Below are 20,896 nucleotides of genomic sequence, written 5' to 3' on the forward strand. Positions count from 1 at the left end.
GGTGGAAAGCGAGTATTTCGGCAGAAAGAGAAGAGGAAAGCACAGAGCCTAGAACTGAATGTGGGGACTTTGAATGTTGGGACTATGACAGGAAAATCCCGGGAGTTGGTTGACATGATGATTAGGAGAAAGGTTGATATATTGTGTGTCCAGGAGACCAGGTGGAAAGGCAGTAAGGCTAGAAGTTTAGGGGGAGGGTTTAAATGATTTTACCATGGTGTAGATGGGAAGAGAAATGAAGTTGGGGTTATTTTAAAAGAAGAGTTAGCTAAGAATGTCTTGGAGGTGAAAAGAGTATCAGATCGAGTGATGAGGCTGAAACTTGAAATTGAGGGTGTTATGTGTAATGTGATGAGTGGCTATGCCCCACAGGTAGGATGTGACCGTGAGGTGAAAGAGAAATTCTGGAAGGAGCTAGACGAAGTAGTTCTGAGCGTCCCAGACAGAGAGAGAGTCGTAATTGGTGCAGATTGTAAAGGACATGTTGGTGAAGGTAATAGGAGTGATGAAGAAGTGATGGGTAAGTAGGGCATCCAGGAAAGGAACTTGGCGGGACAGATGGTGGTAGACTTTGCAACAAGGATGCAAATGGCTGTAGTGAACACTTTTTTCCAGAAGAGGCACGTACATAGGGTGACCTACAAGAGCGGAGGTAGAAGCACGCAGGTGGATTACATCTTGTGCAGACGATGTAATCTGAAGAAGGTTACCAACTGTAAGGTAGTGGTAGGGGAGAGTGTGGCGAGACAGCATAGGATGGTGGTGTGTAAAATGACTCTGGTGGTGGGGAGGAAGATTAGGAAGACAAAGGCAGAGAAGAGAACCATGTGGTGGAAGCTGAGACAGGATGAGTGTTGTGCAGCTTTTCGGGAAGAGGTGAGACGGGAGAATCTTCCAGAAGACTGGCCCATTGCAGCCAAGGTGATCAGAGAGGCAGCCAGGAGAGTACTTGGTGTATCTTCTGGCAGGAAAGGAGAGAAGAAGACTTGGTGGTGGAACCTCACAGTACAGGAAATCATACAAGGAAAAAGTTTAGCTAAGAAGTAGTGGGACACTGAGAGGACCGAGGAGAGGCGAAAGGAATATGAGATCCGACACAGGGCAAAAGGTAGAGGTGGCAAAGGCCAAACAAGATGTCATATAATGACATGTATGGCAGGTTTGACACTAAAGAAGGAGAAAATTATCTACACAGGCTGGCCAGACAGAGGGATAGGGATGGGAAGGATGTGCAGCAGGTTAGGGTGATTAAGGATAGATATGGAAATATGTTGACTGGTGCCAGCAGTGTGCTAGCTAGATGGAAAGAATACTTCGAGGAGTTGATGAATGAGGAAAATGAGAGAGAAGGGAGAGTAGAGGTGGCAAGTGTGGTGGACCAGGAAGTGGCAATGATTAGTAAGGGGGAAGTTAGAAAGGCATTAAAGAGGATGAAAAATGGAAAGGCAGTTGGTCCTGATGACATTCCTGTGGAGGTATGGAGGCATATAGGAGAGGTGGCTGTGGAGTTTTTGACCAGCTTGTTCAATAGAATTCTAGTGCATGAGAAGATGCCTGAGGAATGGAGGAAAAGGTTACTGGTGCCCATTTTTAAGAACAAAGGTGATGTGCAGAGCTGTGGGAACTATAGAGGAATAAAGTTGATGAGCCACACAATGAAGTTATGGGAAAGAGTGGTGGAGGCTAGACTCAGGACAGAAGTGAGTATTTCCGAGCAACAGTATGGTTTCATGCCGAGAAAGAGTACCACAGATGCATTATTTGCCTTGAGGATGTTGATGGAAAAGTACAGAGAAGGTCAGAAGGAGCTACATTGTGTCTTTGTAGATCTAGAGAAAGCCTATGACAGAGTACCCAGCGAGGAACTGTGGTACTGCATGCTTCCGCATGCAGTACCACAGTTGGCAGAGAAGTATCTTAGAATAATACAGGACATGTACGAGGGCAGCAGAACAGCGGTGAGGTGTGCTGTAGGTGTGAGAATTTAAGGTGGACGTGGGACTGCATCAGGGATCAGCCCTGAGCCCCTTCCTTTTTACAGTGGTGATGACAGATGATCTTAGACTGGAATCCCCATGGACCATGATGTTTGCAGATGACATTGTGATCTGCAGTGAAAGCAGGGAGCAGCTGGAGGAACAGTTAGAAAGATGGAGGCATGCACTGGAAAGAAGAGGAATGAAGATTAGCCGAAGTAAAACAGAATATATGTGCATGAATGAGAGGAGTGGTGGGGGAAGAGTGAGGCTACAGGGAGAAGAGATAACAAGGGTGGAGGATTTTAAATACTTGGGGTCAACCGTCCAGAGCAATGGGGAGTGTGGTCAGGAAGTGAGGAAAAGGGTCCAAGCAGGTTGGAACGGGTGGAGGAAGGTGTCAGGTGTGTTATGTGACAGAAGAGTCTCTGCTAGGATGAAGGGAAAAGTTTATAAAACAGTGGTGAGGCCAGCCATGATGTACGGATTAGAGACAGTGGCACTGAAGAGACAACAGGAAGTACAGCCGGAGGTGGCGGAATTGAAGATGTTGAGGTTCGCTCTTGGAGTGACCAGGTTGGATCAAATTAGAAATGAGCTCATCAGTGGGACAGCCAAGGTTCGATGTTTTGGAGACAACGTTAGAGAGAGCAGTCTTCGATGGTTTGGACACGTCCAGAGGAGAAAAAGTGAGTATATTGGTAGAAGGATGATGAGGATGGAGCTGCCAGGCAAGAGAGCGAGAGGAAGACCAAAGAGAAGGTTGATGGATGTCGTGAGAGAAGACATGATGGCAGTTGGTGTTCGAGAGGAGGATGCAGGAGATAGGCTTACATGGAAAAGGATGACGCGCTGTGGCGACCCCTAATGGGACAAGCCGAAAGGAAAAGAAGAGTTGGAGGTCTAGTGGCAGAGCACTCGCTTAGCATGCAATAGGCACTGGATCTGATACACACGTTCTCCATTCAGTTGTTTTTGTTCTACAAGCTACGGTTACCTTTTCAGTCACTTTTTCAATTTTCTACGTGTGAAAGAGAGCTTTTAATAAGGGAAAATTAGTTCAAGTGGTTGAGCGCTTGTTTCGCATGCGACCAGTAGTGGGGTTGATGCCCACATTCTTCAAGAGGTTATTCTTAGCCTGCAGATGAACATCAATTTTCCTTAGTCACTTTTTAACATTTCTACAAGGGTTGAAGGTCAAGGGTGGTGGTGGGGAATGAGCTCATGTGGTAGAGCGCTCACTCAATATGCGAGAGGCAGTGGGATTGATGCTTACATTCTCCAGGTGGTTTCTATTGTCAGAATGAGTTTTTTTTTTGTCCAAGCATGTTAAAAGACACACCAGGAATTTGTCTCCAACAGTTGGAGCCACTCTTGTATGACAACAGCCCGTATGACAAAATACATATACATTAGGACATTAAAAAAAAAGTGTGAAGACTCATTGAGCAATGAAAGTGTACCACTAGTGTGGCCATACTGATATAATCCAGCCATCCATTCTCAACACCGCTTATCCTGGTTAGGGTCACGGGGCGCTGGAGCCTATCCCAGCTGACTTCGGCCAAAAGGGAGACTACACCCTGAACTGGTCACCAGTGAGTCACAGGGCACATATAGACACAGACAATCATTCACACTGTCACTGTGTGGGAACTGACCCCACGTTGCACGCACCAAAGTCAGGCAAGTGTACCACTGTACCATCAGTGACTACTGAATACAATGGCAATTGTGCAAATGATGCAGAGTCCTCAAGCAATTTGGTACAATTGCAAATGGTGCAGAAAGTTCTCAAACATAAGTGGGCAGTAGTCATCAACAACAGTATGCAAATAGTGTAGCGAGATAAAACAGTGAGTTTATGAATATTGTGGTGTCCCAACAGAGATGTGCAAAATTAGCAGCATGTTGCTCGCTTTACATGCGAGAGGTACTGAGATTGATACCCATGTTCTCCAATGTTTTTTTTCTTATGCTGCAGATGTACGGTTCCTTAGTCACTTTTTAACTTTTCTACAGGTGTTAAAGGTGACGGCTTTATGGTGAGGAATTAGCTTAAATGGCAGTGTGCTCGCTTAGCACGCGAGAGGTAGTGGGATTGATAACCGCATTCTTCATGCAAAGTTCTTGTCCTCCAGGTGTCGAAATTCCATTGCTGTCACTTTTAACTTGTATACTACATGTAGACAAACTTTTCATTCACTTTTTAACTTTTCTCCACATGATTGTGTTTTTGTCAGACTGACACATGAAAGAAAATATTTGTGTTTCAATCGCCTCTTAAGATTTCTGTTGCATGCTGGTTTAACATGTAACCGGTGGTGGGATCAATGCCCACATTCTCCATGTGGATGTTCTTATCCTAACTTTCAGTCATCCTTTAGCTGTTCTACAAGTGTAAAAGGTAAAGACTGTGAGGGGAAACAGGTCAAGGTATTCCGATCGATGCCCACATTTTTCACGGGGTTCAGACTGACACACGACACTCAGAAAAGATTTTGGAAAATGAAAAGTTTCATAAGGGGAATTAGCTCAAGTGGTAGAGCACTTGCTTAGCATGCGAGAGGCAGTGGGATCGATACCCACATTCTCCATATGGTTGGTCTTGGTGAACTCACATGACACTGAGTGATTTTCCGTGTCACTTTTCTGTGTGTTTCAATCCGCTTCACTCAAAACCTTCCACTAACACATGACACTGAGAGCATTTTTTCCTGTCATTTATTTGTGTTTCAGTCACCTTTTAACTTTTTTTTTTGCAGACTGCTTGCTTAGCATGCGAGCGGTGTTGGGATCGATGCCCAAATTCTTCACATGATTGTTTTTGTCCTAAAGCACCAGGCAAGGTCTCACTCACCTTTCTGCAGCAGCTCGTCCAGCAGCCCGCTCCACTCCTCCCGGAAGAGATTGGCTCCGGTCAGACTTCCGTCCCCTCCGATGACGCAAAGGTTGGTGATGTTTTTCTGCACCAGGTTGAGCGCCGCCTGCAGGCGGCCCTCGTGGGTGCGGAAGGCTTTACAGCGGGCGCTACCGATCACCGTGCCACCCTGCGGGGATCGATCCGAGGCCGAAGATCAGTAGGCTGCATTTTCCACATTGATGATTACAGAAGGGTGAGAACTTTGTTGCGCTCACCACTTGCAACATGCTGGAGACGCTTTCCCACGAAGCCTCCTTGATGTTGTCACCACCGTCCACCATGCCCTGGTAGCCCTGAGGAACACCATTTTTTATTTTTTAAATGTATTTATTTATTTTTGTAATTTTTTTTTTTTTTTTTTTTAATCAGTTTATTTGAAAAGGGAGAATGCAATTTCATAAAACACATGAAATAAATATGGTTAAAAAAGCCAGAATTAGCCAGAAAGCTAATTTTCATCTGTAGTCCCCTGGCCATGATGCAAAAAAAGCCGTAAAATACATCTACAAGACAATATAATACAAGATACATAATCAAAGACTTACTATTAAGAGAGAATAAAACCACAAATCATTTAATCATAACAAAATAAAAACAAAAAAAAAACATCATAACATACTTGTCTTTTAGTGTTGGCAGCTATAGGTGTTAACTAACCACATTTTCAGTTTTTTTGTGAAGACCTTGTATGTTCTAACCAGTTTAACCTCCTCAGGTACTGAGTTCCACTCACCAGCGCTCCTCACTGACCAGGCTGACTTACTGAAAGTGCTCCTGCGCAGAGGAATGAGACAGTCACCTCTGACAGAGCCTCGAGTGACACTATATTTTATCCATCCATCCAGCCACCCATTTTCTGAGCCGCTTCTCCTCACTAGGGTCGCGGGCGTGCTGGAGCCTATCCCAGCTGTCATCGGGCAGGAGGCGGGCTACACTTTGAACTGGTTGCCAGCCAATTGCAGACTATATTTTACTATAACATTATTTTTGTTAAATATTTTCAGTCATAACTTTTTTTACTTTGCCTTTATTTTTGCTCACTGTCACATTTTTTTATCATTGTTTTCACTGTCGCATTGTGTACTTTCTTTAGGTTTTTCCTGTTTTTATTATTTACTGTCACATTTGACCTTTTTCACCTCACTTTACGATCCCAAATTATCCTGTTACTTTTCATTTAAAAAAAAATTTTTTTTTTTTCATTTTTATGTACAGGCGGCGCAATGAGCAACTGGTTAGCACAGCTGCCTCACAGTGCTGAGGTCCTGGTTCAAATCCGGCCTCCCCTGTGTGGAGTTTTCATGTTGTCCCTGTGCCTGCGTGAGCTGTGAATGGTTGTTTTGTGGCCTGCGATTGGCTGGTGAGCAGTTCAGGGTGTACCCCACCTTTCACCGAGCACACCTGCGACACTAGTGGCGATAAGCGGTTGGAAATATTTATACATTTTTTAATTCACTGTCACATTTTAAAATTTATTTCTATTTTCACATTTTTCTCCCTGTGTCACATTTTTGCATTTTTCACTCACTTTTTCCACTGTGACATTTTTCACTGTCAGTTTTCTTTTTACATTTATCACTTCAATATTTTTTTTCCTATCATATTTTTACAATTATTTCACTGTCATATTTTTTACGATGTTTCAATGTCACATTCATTTCTCACCATATCCGTTTTTTTCCACTATATGATGTTTTTCCACAGTCATTTTTTATACATCTTTTTGCAGTTTTTTTGTGTCACATTTAAACATTTTCAGTCCCGCTTTTACTTCATTCTCTAATTTTTTAAAGCTATTTTCATAGTCGCATTAAAAAAAAAAAATCACTGTCATCTTAAATGTGAATGAGATCAGGATTCACTTGGTGACAGGAAAAGAAATGTCTTTTATAATTTTATTTTCAATGTTAAAGGTCGTTTCATACGAAAGTAGCTTGCAGCCTTAGGGGACGTGTTCGATTGCCTTAAAGGGAGAGGTCATATTCAATTTGTCCACCAGGATGTTGTTTATCTTCATTAGCAGTCAAAAGTAAAACTCCTTGGGGGAGGTAATCATGCTGGATGGCAAACATGATTTTGTTGTTCGAGATAATCAAATAACTCTGTTGATTCATAATCAACACTAACCTACTTAAAACATTTCTTTTGGCAAAAGAAAGAAATGCTCTTGTGCTCACCAAAGTAAAAGTAGCCTAAACACAAGGAGGAGGAGAATGAGTTGCGTGTTGGCGTCTCGTGGCAGGAAGAAGTGGAGTCAGCAAGGAGCAACACATTGATCCAATTAGCAATTACCTGGACGCTCAAACCAGGCCAGCTCCTGAAACTCACCACCTCACTCACTTTCCACTCTTCACATTTGAATTTTTTTCTTTTTTAACATTTTTAACAATGTCACTTATTTCTATTTTCACTATTTCATAGTTCTAACAATGTCACATTTTTTTAGCATAATTCACTTTAAATACACCACATTTTAAAATATTTTTTTCTTCACTTATTTCCCATATTGTCACCTTGGTGCTGTAATTTTACATCTCAATCCATCTTTGTGTGCACTATTGTTGTTTTGTTTTGTGTTGTGTTTTGCTTCTTGCTGACCTCATGTATAAAGTAGACTTTGGCTTCCACGTAAATTCCCATGCGGACCACCGCTCGGACCGCCGCGTTCATCCCTGGAACAACAAGCAGACAATTTCACTTTTTTGTTTGATAATAATAATAATAATAATGAGACATGAAAGAAGAGATACTGATGTGTTACATAACATGTCCCTATATACTGTAGAACATATACACTGGGTGTGTGTTTGTGTGCATGCCTGTGTGTGTATGTGTGTGGTTGTGTGAATGTGTGGGCGTGTAGTTTTGTGTGTTTTAGTGTCTGTGATAGTGGGATGCGGTTGCATGTTAGTTTTGTTGTGTGTCTGTGTATGTGGTTGTGTGTAGTTGTATATGTATGTGTGGTCGGACACGTGTGTGAGAGTGTAGTTGTGCATAAGTTTGCTTCTCTTGTTGTAGTGTCTGTGTGGTTGTGTGTACATAGTTGAAAGTGTGTGTGTGTGTGTTTTGTTGTGTGTGTGTGTGTGTGTGTGTGTGTGTGTGTCCATTCATTTCCTGCCTCCAGTGACACTTGCTGCTCCTCACGTACGCGCTGCGACACTTCACGCGAGCGCGAGTCAAGCGCTCACACGCACGTACCGGACACCAACTCCTCTTACCTTCAACGTAAGAGCACAGCTGGGCCTCGGCGAACACATGCTCTCTTATTATGAAAATCACATGTGGGAAGTATGCGTCTTTCACTGTTAGCGCGACACACTCACGACTCATTCTCCACCGTGTGACTGGAATTTTTACCGGCTACAAAAAGAAGTCGCCATTGGTTTGGAAAAAAAAAATATATATATATATGTTTTAAAATCTACATTTTTATGACTGTTTTGGGCGCATGCGTATATAGATCTCCTTGTGGATGGATTAATGTTTTTGTTTTTTTAAATTATTTATTTCAAATAACACTTGTTGATGTACATGCTGCCAATTTTGTTTTTTTTTTGCCTTGAGCTTGTTGTCACATTTCTGTCGGGCCAATTATACATACTCGCGCACTCACTGTAGTCGTCTCGCCACGCTGCACTATTTGCATATCTGTTGATGACCAATATTGGCCACTCATGTGCCTGAGTAGCATCTGCACCATTTGCACAATCAACATTGTCCCAGGTTATCGTGCTACTAGTCACTTTAAACTGCATACATTCTTGAAGTCTCGGCGCCGTTTGCACAATGGTCATTGCACCGGACTATTTCTATATTAGTCATTCAAACTGCTCTAAGTGCATCTTTTGCACAATTGTCAAAAAAATAAAAAAAATTGTACCGGCATTACCAGATAACTAGCAATCCTTTATTGCTCAGTGACTGTTTTTCTCAATGTCTTCATGTCTCAAAAGTGTTCTCTGTCAATGGACTGTTTGCTGCCGTACTAGAGCAGCTCCAACTACCGGAGACAAATTCCTCGTGTGTGTTTGGGACATACTTAGCAAATAAAGATGATTCTGATTATTCGGATGCTGAAGTGACGTCACGCCCACAAATTAAATGCACTGCGTTCGTGCGTGTGTGCTGACTATGCTATTGCATAACCTCCCGACGAAAGAATAAAAAGCCACACTGATGCTCCTCAAGGAAAACAATTATAATAATAGATAAATAATGTGAATTATTAATCATTCTAAGTGTATTAGGACGCTGGCATTTTTTGGTGCAGTCCTACACACCCACTTCCACCACTTTACAGCACAGGCGGCGTGATTCCATTATCGGCCAGCCCTTGTTCCAATCATGTGGACATAAGCTTCTTGTTGATTGAAAATCGAAAAGACCTTTTTTTTTTTAAACAACAGCTGTTGCCAGAGTTTGTGTGGGGTGAGCTGTTACCAAGGTAACCCAAATTTCCAATCAATGGAAAGCGTCTCACTTTTGATGTAAAGAAAAAACAATAAATGACACAAAATGAGCAATGACGTACTGACGGTGATCCAAATCAAAAAACGAAAAACATCCTAACAAGGATAAAGGATTTTTATTTCTTTTTTTTTTTTTCATTTGCTGCACCTTGAGCGCTGTCCGATAATGGAAAACTAGTGTTGCGGGTATTACCTTGGGCATCTCCGCCGCTGGTGAGCACCGCGATGGACTTCCCGGAGCCGGACAAGTTCTCGAAGAGCTTCCGGGTGTCCTGGCGCTTTGGAGCCGACATGTCTGCGTTGGCCACCGTCTCAAGTTGTGCCTGTTGCTGCTTCTCGCGAGGGTCGTTCTTATTCTTATGCGGGTTGCGTGTGTGTGTGCCCGTCGGAAAGTGACGCGGGCCCGGCCCCGCTCGGATGGAGCAAGCTGGGCCGACTGCAGTGGTACCCGCCCCCTTTTTTGCAAAGCTCACGCGATACTGAAAGTGTCTCACTACGCGTTTGCGAGGCTAAATACTTACTAATTACGAGGCGACTGGGGAGTTAATAAAGTCAACCTGAAACACACACTTCCGTGAATATTAGACATGGAAATTATTTTAAAAAATACGGCATTAAAGTTTATGATCATGCGAGGGATGAGTTTTCCGCCCTTGGGGTGATGGGGGGGGAAATCAGAGTGACACATCCTACATTTCTGTTCTGTGTGCCGGAGGATTGTCAAAGATCCTACTGGCCAATGACGAAAGGGCTTGTATGTGAGTGACAGTTGCAGTAGCCAATGGTATGTGCAATACTATATGTTTCAGTTCCGCATCCCTGTGACTTCAAGTCTTAAATCACTTCTTATGCACACGGGTAGACGACAAACTGAAGCAAAACCTCCCCAAGAAATCTGAGGTGGTTTTCTAAAATGATTTAAACAAAAACAAAAACGTACTCTTAATCTTTATCCGCCTCTTTGAAATTAAATTAAGATGTATGTGGGCCCTAAACTACGAGTTTGACACCCCTAGTGTAGCCAATTAATATACCACTATATTATTTATGATAAATATTCACATTTCTCAGGAGACTGAAAGTGTTCTTTATATTTAACGTGTTCGATGTGTGCTGATTGTTTAGTATCAGGTTGACTTAAATCCTAAACTATGTGCGAGACAATGTGGAACTTGTGTAACGTTCATGATCTTGAGTAATTGTGAGCGTTTTGCAGGTTGTTCAGCAGCAATGTTTGTTGTACCAGAAAGAGAAAAAAAAAAGACGGCTGGCATTTCCTAATCTCACGTTCATGATGGAGAGAATAGAAAACGGAAGTCAAGTTGACCCAGGAGCGAGTTGCGAGTGTGTCGTATCTCTCGGGCGGGCACTCGTCTGGTGACGTCGCTTTGTGTTAAGACAGGGAGGTCGCACAGAGGTCACGCACGTCTGGAACACGTTCAAGTGTCCCCGTGACAAGCAAAAGACGCACGTGAATTCATTAGAGACTCAACTTACCTACACATACACATTTTTATTACAATATAACAACTACTTATTAAAACAAATGAAAATAAAATGTAGATACGATAGCGAAGACATTTTCACACATTTAGGAACAATAGCTCAGTTGTGTGGGAGAAAGTTCAGATTTCAGACAGTACCTGAAAGCAATACCAAGGTTGACTGGATGAAAAACACTGAGATGGATGGCTGGATGGAGAAAAGTCTTATTTCAGACTGTTGCTCAATAAAACAATTTTGTTTGGATAGAACGATAAATACTGTAGCGATGGATGAAGAAAAATCGGATTTCTGACTTTCCATGAAGGCAACACCAGATTTGACTGGAGGACAAATACTGCAAAGTTGGATGGATGGTTGGGTGTTCGGATGTAAACTAAGTTGTGATGAAAATGACTTTAAATTGTAAGTTACACCTTAGTGTATGTGAGAGATTGATTGCGAGCGACTGGACAAGATTCTCATTTACGCTTTCACGGTTTGTACTGTAATTTGTTGACCTACTATCTCATTGTGACACACAGAGGAGAAGACAGTATTGCATGGCACAAAGGAAAAACAAAAACAAAAAAGAAGTAGAAATGTGAACATGGGACAATCTGCGTAGGGAAAACTGCATATGCAGTGCTGTAGTAATAATAGTGCAGTCTTCCTACTGCTGAGCCCATGATTGAGAACGTGGTCGACAAGTGTGCCTCATCTTATATTCCATAATATTTAATTGTCAGACATTGTACCATTATGTTGTGCTTCGACTATATAGACAGCATACTTGCCAGTTGATTGACTTGAGAACACTACAAAACATTTGACATAAGCAATTGATAATGTCGGAAACACAGCGAATTACATATACGGTAATTGTCTGCCCGAATGTACCAGAATTTGGCAACTTGTTCAAAAAAAATGAGAAAGTGATTTTTTTGTTTTTGTTTTGGTGTGCAAGTGACAAATTGATATGAAGATTAAACGAGGAGTTTTGAGAAATTGAATTCTGATCTGAGAGATGTACCAAAGCAACTGAGAACTGCAAACAAAGCAGCCATACGAATGACTTGAAAAGGCAGGAAGTGTGTGAATAAAAATTATTTATTTACAGTGGCATCAATCATAAATTAACGAGCAGCGGCGGCGACAAAACCAAAGCAGCTTCAGCGTCCACAACTTTTGCATCCAGTTTTAGCTTTATTCAACTTTCTGACAACATTAAAAGATTTATATTATTATCATCTTTAACAGCTTGTAACTTAAAAAGAAAAAACACACTAAATGTCTTTCTGCTGCACAAACCAAAGAAGAAACAACATTTTAAACTCTAGTCTTCAGAATCAAATGGGGAAACAATTGAAAGTATAATCTAATATTTCATTCTGGATTTTACATTCATTATTTAAAATGTTAATTGGTGAAATAATATCGTAAACGATATAAAATCATCTAGGAGAGAAAAGACGTCCGTTGAGCAGTAAAACATCCATAAATGTCGCATGAAACAAAAGATAACATTGAATGGGACTCCTAAGGCATTATTATCAAGAAAGGTACTTGCATGGAACACACAGTATTCTGCACCCATAAAAATAGCCGTCTATTAAGTAAGAAAAGTAAGTATAATATACTCTATATATTAATATATATGTATGAATATGTCAGCCAGAGAGAGGCTGAAAAGTGACATTCAGAACATTTGAATGGCTTTTCCTCGTCACGTCTTTGGGCTTAAACGACCAAAACTAAAGCAAATTCTCCATCATTCACAAGGAAGAATCAATCATTCATTTCAGTGTGTCTTCTTTCAAGTTTAGGCTAAATCATTTTAGGACCATCAGTAGAAGAAGAAGGAAACGACTCAAATATCGTTGGAAAGTCGACTTCAAACACATTTTGTCGCTTCGCAAACGTTGCCGTTGTGTAAAATTCCAAATGACTTTGGTTGTTTATCTGACATCGATCTTGCTGTTTTGTGCAAAGCACTCAAACAAAATTAAGCCTCTGAGCACTACAGTGGGCTAATTCAAACCAAAATAACGTCAAAAAGTCAACTTAAAACACATTTTGTCAATTCTTAAAAGTTCCAGTTCTGGAAAATTTCAAATACCTTTGGTTGTTTATCTGTAAGATCAACGTTTTGTACAAAGCACCCATATACAAGCCACTGGCAACTGGCAACTGGCAACTAGAGTGGGCCAAATCCATTATTGTCGATGTTAAGTGTGGAAATTATTGTCGTATCTTTTCTTTCAGGCAACCAAGATCCCACCTATGAAACTGAAGATAATGACAGTAACTCAAAATTTTAAAACATTCTCCTGCAAAATGGAGTTAGCCCACTCCAGTACACAGTGGCTAATTTGCGTGGTAGCTTGCTAACTAGCCAGCGAGGTAAAAATGCTAAAACTTGTCTTGTCATTTTAAGACTCATCTCAGTTGTTTTTCTTTTTCTCATGTATTCATTGCAACCTGATTTTTATCCCTTTAAGCTGCTCTTTGATTAAAATGCTAATTCATTCATGCTAACGTTAGCATCTAAGGCAGTTAAGGCTGATGATACGACAAAATTAGCTTTGTATTTGGTGTCAAAACGTGTACCGTCAATTTATAGAAATACATACAAATGCGATACTTCATGCGATACTTCGTAAGCACCTACTTAGGGCCCCGCGACCACTAGGTGCCTCCCAAAAAGTAATTAACAGTCAACCGGGAGTATTGACCGGAACAGATTTTTCTCCCACTATTTGAGCAGGATAGGACCGAGCCCAGCAGCAAAGAGCGAAAATCTGTGAGAAATTGACAAAAAGGTTTCAAATTGGCTACACGTGCCACAAGACGGGGGCAAAGCACCACATGAACCTCCTCAACTCACTACAACATAGTTCCTCGACACCAAGATGTAAAATACAAATGGAGAAAAAAAATAAAAATAAAAATCAGCAAATATGCAGGTGGGAAAAGTTGGATGTTTGGCTAAGGGTGGATTTTACTTTATTTTTAAAATAATACTTTTGCACATTTTTACATAGTTTGATGACCTAATTATTCTACTTTTCTTAAAAAAACGTTTTTGTCACCATGTTTAGGGTACCTCTCTTCAATTATATCATTACAGGACCGCCGCAAGGAACTGACCGTGAATAGCAAAAATCTTTTTTTATTTTATTTTTATAAATGCAAATAAGCAGGGGATTCAGTCAAAAAACATCAATATGCAGGGGTGTCACTGAATAACAAAGATTCCAAATAAAAACCTGCAATAATTGTAATAATAATCATAATCCTCATCATATAATAATAATAATAATAATCATAATATTCATGTGTATAGTTTTTGCATGTTGCAGTTGCGTTTAAAAAAAACAAACAAAATTGAAAACCAGGAGAAACTTTAAAAATAAATGCATAGTATACTGGTTTATATTTGTGACTTGAAATAAGCCTACTCTATATGATATTCAGTAACCCATTTAGTGCTTCATTACTTGGAATGTTGCATAAATCAACCTCAGTCTGCTCTTGAATTATCAATAAGCAATATTATTGGCAGAAATAGAGGGCCCCTAATTCAAATAATTTTGCTTCGGGCCGACGATGCAATGAGGTTGAATCGTTTGTTTGTTGGCTTCAAAGGAGTCTACATCGCTGCATTATAATACCACTTGAGGCAATAAACAAGATTATTTCCTATTTACTCTACATCAACCTGTATTGAAAAATAACAGCAGTTGGAATATTTTGAAATGTACAATTTGGAACAATATCGAAGATAAACCTTTATCTCGCTACTTCAAATGAAGAAATATCTAGAAAATACTCCTCAGTGTGTATGACAGCTTCAGTGAGGCTTTCAAATTGAAATATATCAAAACAAGACGACAAATGTTTTGCTCACAGAGTACGAAAGCTACAATATTGTTGTTGTTGTTTTTGTTGCATCTAGCTGTCAGCAAAATGTATTCCAGCGTTTGTACTGGACCACCAAGGACTTGAAATATGAGGTTTGTTTGTATTTTGGTGATTTGAGTGTTTCCTCTTCCGACACTCAATAAAGGGATTTGTTTTGGGGAAAAGGAGTGAGGCAGCGTTCCGACTTGTCACAAGTCCAACTGTGTCAGCAAAAGTTCTAGAAAAGATGCAAAAATGTGAACAACAACATATTGTTTTATTTTAATTACTGTTGATGTCAACGTTCCTAGCTCCTCGATCCTCAATGCTTTTTCTCATGGCGCCTTATGCGCATCAAGGACCGACGATCAAGTCTGTTAGCTCCTGGGAAGCGACGTCCCAAAAATGGACGGATTCAATTCAATCCAATAGGTCATCTTTTGTTTTGTTTTTTGTTCGACGACATCGAGAAACAATCATCTCATTTCTGCAAACATTTATCACTCCTCGCTCGTCTGTCATTCTCCTTGATGGAATTTCTGCTGGGTGCCGCTGACATCTAAACAGAGGAGCTAGGATCCGGGATGTTGCAAATAAGCCAATGAGATTTCGCCGGGAAGAGTTTCACTCACAGAGTTGACGTCTCCTTCTTGCGTGAGCATGTCCATTCCCGCCAGCTGATCCAGGATCAGACTGCCATCACCCACCTGTGCAACAAAATATTTGTTACGTTGATTAACTTTTATTAAAGTTGTATTTTTTTTTCTTGAAAACATTTTTTTGTTTTTAAAAACAGCATTTTGAGAATGAATTTAGCTTTAAGAAAAAAAAGCCTAAAGCCATATTTGTTCGAGAACAGATTCATGCAAAGATAAAGTCGTCATTATCAAGAAAAGTTGTATTTTGTTCATATTTATGAGAGAATAAAACAATCTTGAGAGATAAAAAAGTCAAGCAAAAGTAAAAATAAAAAATGTGCCAATTTGTAAAATGTTCATGTTAAAATCTGACTTTTTTCCCCTTGTTTTTTAACTTTATTCTGCTAATGTTACAACACGATTCTCATAGTTTAATACGCGGTTTGATTTTGTCTGGCTGGATGACATAAGGCTGGGGGTGTCAAAGTGTTCCAACCTGTTCCGTGTGCATAGCATTGATGTGCGCCGACATGTTGTTGATGTTTGCTCCTCTGCTGCTCATGTTGATGTTCACGTTGTTGTTGTTGTTGTTGTACATGCCGCCGCTGGAGAACGGAGCCTGCTGTTGGTACGCGCTGACAAACAAATACAGTATGAAATGAAAATCGGAATTAAAACATCATTAAAACATCATTAAAGTGTCTTTGTACTTGTTGGCCGTCTGCATCCATGCGTTGAGGTCGGCGCCCCCGGTGGCGGCGGTGGCTATGGGGTAGGCGGGCGCCGCCCCTCCCTGCATTTGGCTGTGGGCCGCTGCCATCCTGGGCGACAACATGGCGCTGGGCGGCGTCCCTGAAGAACAGGCCAACATGGATGCCGAGTCTTGATGATGGTGATGCTGGCTCATCCCTCCAGGGAAATAATTAAAAAAAATGTTTAAAAATACCATTATTATTATTCATTTAATTTTTTACTACTGTTAGTAATACTATTATCATTACCCCTCTTTTATTACTAGCACTGTATTATTATTATTATTATTACTACTGTTATTATTATAACTACTGTTATTGCTAATACTGTTATTATTGCTACTACTATTACAATTACAACTCCCATTATTATTACTATTATTCATAATAATATTGCATTAGTATTATTAATATGATTTTTCTATCATTATTACAAATTAATACTATAATTATTACTAATGTTATGATTGTTATTTTTATTGCTACCATTATCATTACTATTCCCATTCATTCATTCTTTTCCGCTTATCCGGAGTTATTATCCTTATTAATGGAAATTGTTACAGGATTTTTTTTTAAATCTTAATTTTAAAATATATACATATATATTTTTAATCTGATGTAATACTCGTTATGGCCACAAGGGACCAACCCTATCTCACTGTAATAAAAAAAAAAATATATATATATATATATATATATATATATATATATATATATATATATATAAATAAACACACACACACACGATAGTAGTGAAAACAGTCTGGATACGGCATTCGTAAATTCGCTTCTTCGTGGATTTTTGGGGGGGAACGTAATCTATGCTGAAAACTCACCTATTCGTTGTTTTTGTGCTCAGGCCAATACCATGCCAAATATAAAAATATTGCTTTGGTGCCATTTTACGGCTAAGGAACGTGAAATATTGAAATGAGTGGAGGAGTTTCATTTATGACAGAGTGGTAGAGCATTAATATAGCGAGTACCGTAGCTGGGTGCTGCGTAGGTGAAGTGTTGTGCGCTGCTTTGAGACAGACGCGGATGGGACCCGCTCATGGAGGGGCCCCCCGCGGCAGCGATGTTGGGAGGCATGTTGGCAGCCATCATGGCTCCGTGCTGATGTTGTTGTTGTTGTTGTTGACGTTGTCGCAGGTGGTTGCTGAGATACTCGCGCTGACGCTGGGCCAACATCTGAGCGTTGAACGAGCCCTGGAGAGACGCGCACAACATGGTGGACCCTTATTGTGAAAGTCTTCAGGAAGTTGTCCGTCAAGTGTATTTTATTGTGAATCTACACAGATTAAGATTTTTACGAAAATGAGGCAGCAACAAAACTGGCAACAAGTGACATCTTCACGTCACTTGTTGCCAGGCAGACTTCACGGTGGTGGTTCACGTAAGATTAAAAAACACTTCCATTCGTGGAAAGAAAATGGTGTGATTATGTCACTTTATAGATGCTATTTTTCACAAACACACGTTAACTTTTATATTGCTTAACAAAACAGCAGCACCTAGCGAGGCACGTACACAGATTAAAGTGCGTAGTCTGACATGCGGTCACTCCACAATGTTGTGTGGCTGCATCTCTCCACAATGATTTTTTATTTTGTTTTAAACTCTACTTTCACTGCCATACATATTCATTTAAAACATAGATCACATCTCTGTATAATTATAAAATAGAAACTTCACTAAATACAATATATATTTTTTGACAATGAAATAAAATGTGATCGAGGCTACATGTGTGATTGTGTAGATTCTGCTAAAAATCAAAAGTATATAGAGTGAGAAAAATATAATTTCGACTCTATATTAAATATAACATTGACCTTTTAAAAAAAACAAAAAAACTGTTTGTGTGATTGACAATGAAATAAGACAAAAGAATTCACATACTGTACACTAACTATTGTTTACAGAGCTCACGTGAGTCTTAAATCTAAAACATATGACAATTAGAGTCTGACCTGGTTGGGAAGGTTGGACCTGAGAGGTAGATTCATACTGGACACGCCAGTCATCTGGTTCATGATTGGCTGACGGTTCTACAAGGGAAAACCTGACAATTACCTGAAATGTTCCCCTTGACGCATGTGACATTATAAATAAGTAATATTAAGATTGACATGCGAGTATAATTCGTTCTGTGACCACGTCCGTAACTCAAAAATCCTGCATCTCACATCATCTTTTGTCATTGGAATTAACTGAAATGACACTAAAAAAAAAAATAAAAAAATAAAATACGTGTTCTTTGAAAAAACAAATCACACTCTATAATATGTACTCTAAAAGACAAATAATGACTTAATTAAATAGAATACAAATCATTTCAACAACTTTTGCCACATTTTTGGGTCAATGGAAGTCAATGGACACTGTGCTACTCCTTGTGATGTGCACAACTCGGTCACCTGGGGGCAGTATAAGACTGACATATAGATATACTATACTGTAAAATGTTACCAAGCTTTTACCACAGCATGTTATGATATTATTTCACAGTAAAATACTGTATAGAGAATTGCATTGTGCGATCACTGTTTTAGTGTATTATCTCACAGTAAAGTACTACATCAAGCATTTTACTGTGAAACGACCATTTTAACATTTTATTGTGAAATGAACATTTTACTGTATTTCACGGTAAAATATTGAACTAGACAATTTTCTGATGACGCCATACATTACTGTAAAATTTCATTTCACAGTAAAAGTATGAGAATACAGTCCATTACTGTAAATTTATTTACAGTAAAACAGAAATTTCACAGCTACATACTGCTACGTCACAGTAATTTTATGGCATGGCAATTGTGTAACTACAACCCAAATTTCAAAAAAGTTGGGACGTTGTGTTAAACATAAATAAAAACAGAATACAATGATTTGTAAATCATTTTCAACTTATATTTAATTGAATACACTAGACAAGATATTTAATGTTCAAGCTGATAAACGTTATTGTTTTTAGTAAATAATCATTAACTTTGAATTTTATGGCTGCAACACGTTCCACAAAAGCTGGGACAGGAGGCAAAAAAGTTGAGGAATGCTCATCAAAACACCTGTTTGGAACATCCCACAGGTGAACAGGCTAATTGGGAACAGGTGGGTGCCATGATGGGATATAAAAGGAGCTTCCCTGAATTGCTCAGTCATTCACAAGCAAAGATGGGGCGAGGTTCACCTCTTTGAGAACAAGTGCGTGAGAAAATAGTCGAACAGTTTAAGGACAATGTTCCTCAACGTACAATTGCAAGGAAAAATGGGATTTCATCTTCTACGGGCCGTAATATCATCAAAAGGTTCAGAGAATCTGGAGAAATCACTGCATGTAAGCGGCAAGGTTGAAAACCAACATTGAATGCCCGTGACCTTCGATCCCTCAGGCAGCACTGCATCAAAAACCGACATCCATGTGTAAAGTATATCACCACATGGGCTCAGGAACACTTCAGAAAACCATAATCTACAACAAAAACAAAACATCTACTCTACTATGCAAAGCAAAAGCTATTTATCAGCAACACCCAGAAATGCCGCCGGCTTCTCTGAGCCCGAGCTCATCTAAGATGGACCGATGCAAAGTGGAAAAGTGTTCTGCGGTCCGACGAGTCAACATTTCAAATTGTTTTTGGAAATTGTGGACGTCGTGTTCTCCGGGCCAAAGAGGAAAAGAACCACCCGGAGTGTTATGGACGCAAAGTTCAAAAGCCAGCATCTGTGATGGTATGGGGCTGCGTTAGTGCCAAAGGCATGGGTTTCGAGCCAAGATGGCGCCTACCAGTGTGGCCGCCTCGGTAACGCGCTCTCTAGTATTGTCTTTGTTTTTGTGTTTTTCGTCCGTCTTTGGAGACCTTACACGACTCACTTACACAAGGGGAGACCTGCTAACCATCAAGGAGGCTACTCCGGACTTTCTGTCACCAACTTTCGAAAATCCGCTCAGTTTTTTCCCCGAGTTACTCACCGGAGCGGCGTCCGCGGTTTTCGGCGCATGGATGCGGAAGCGGCGCCACAGAGGAAAACGAGCCGGAATTCAGGTGAAACTCCGCAAGAGAGGACACAGATTGGCGTTCCCGTCGATCCACCTCGCGAATGTACGCTCCCTACCCAACAAAATGGACGAGCTTCATCTTCTGTTAAAGACCAGTAAAGACTTCGGACGTTCCGCGGCCATGTGCTTCACGGAGACCTGGCTTTGCGACGCTGTACCCGATGGCGCCGTCACGCTTCCCGGCTTCAACATTCATCGAGCGGACCGCGACATGGAATCATCGGGGAAAACGAAGGGCGGCGGGATATGCCTCCATATAAACGAAAAATGGTGTACGGACGTCACGGTGCTCAGCACACACTGCAGCCCGCATTTGGAGTCGCTGTTTCTGAACTGTAAACCATTTTACTCGCCACGTGAGTTTGCATCGTTTATACTGGCTGGAGTCTATATCACACCGCAAGCTAACACGAGCGCCGCATTGCTAACGCTCGCCGAACAAGTCAACGAAATTGAAAAAAAAACACCCTGACTCACCCCTCATTATTCTCGGGGACTTTAACAAAGCTAAACTCAACCACGAACTCCCTAAATACAAGCAGCACATCGACTGTCCTACCAGGGAAAATAATACTTTAGACCACTGCTACACTACGGTAAAAAACGCATACCGTGCTATACCTCGTGCAGCCCTGGGCTCGTCTGATCACTGCTTAATTCACTTAATACCGACGTACAAGCAAG

General features: G+C 40.5%; 2 protein-coding genes and 1 non-coding gene across 11 annotated transcripts in view; 1 reads left to right on the forward strand and 2 right to left on the reverse strand.

The window, feature by feature from the left end:
- pfkpb (phosphofructokinase, platelet b) overlaps positions 1-9,798 on the reverse strand; it is a 96,318-nt gene extending 86,520 nt beyond the window's left edge. For 2 of the 3 annotated variants that reach the window (XM_061693263.1, XM_061693264.1), the window contains exons 1-4: positions 9,562-9,797; positions 7,498-7,571; positions 5,115-5,192; positions 4,837-5,026 (exon numbers count right to left, since the gene is read on the reverse strand). In XM_061693263.1, coding sequence (XP_061549247.1) covers positions 4,837-5,026; positions 5,115-5,192; positions 7,498-7,571; positions 9,562-9,661 — 442 coding nt within the window. In that variant the 5' untranslated portion in view covers positions 9,662-9,797. Of the gene's footprint in view, positions 1-4,836; positions 5,027-5,114; positions 5,193-7,497; positions 7,572-9,561 lie in introns of all 3 variants that reach the window. The other variant, XM_061693266.1, reaches the window with a different exon arrangement.
- trnaa-agc (transfer RNA alanine (anticodon AGC)) lies at positions 4,501-4,573 on the forward strand. Its single transcript has one exon. It is a non-coding gene; the product is annotated as a tRNA-Ala (tRNA).
- A 2,238-nt stretch (positions 9,799-12,036) lies between the features above and the next one.
- Positions 12,037-20,896, reverse strand: part of LOC133411313 (nuclear receptor coactivator 2-like) — a 70,446-nt gene continuing 61,586 nt past the window's right edge. For 6 of the 7 annotated variants that reach the window (XM_061693526.1, XM_061693528.1, XM_061693530.1 and 3 more), the window contains 5 exons: positions 18,120-18,197; positions 17,133-17,355; positions 16,102-16,300; positions 15,888-16,026; positions 12,037-15,460 (listed from right to left, as the gene is read on the reverse strand). In XM_061693526.1, coding sequence (XP_061549510.1) covers positions 15,326-15,460; positions 15,888-16,026; positions 16,102-16,300; positions 17,133-17,355; positions 18,120-18,197 — 774 coding nt within the window. In that variant the 3' untranslated portion in view covers positions 12,037-15,325. The remainder of the gene's footprint in view (positions 15,461-15,887; positions 16,027-16,101; positions 16,301-17,132; positions 17,356-18,119; positions 18,198-20,896) is intronic. The other variant, XM_061693531.1, reaches the window with a different exon arrangement.

The sequence above is a fragment of the Phycodurus eques genome, chromosome 13 (assembly GCF_024500275.1).
Source record: "Phycodurus eques isolate BA_2022a chromosome 13, UOR_Pequ_1.1, whole genome shotgun sequence".
NCBI classification, from domain to species: Eukaryota; Metazoa; Chordata; class Actinopteri; order Syngnathiformes; family Syngnathidae; genus Phycodurus; species Phycodurus eques.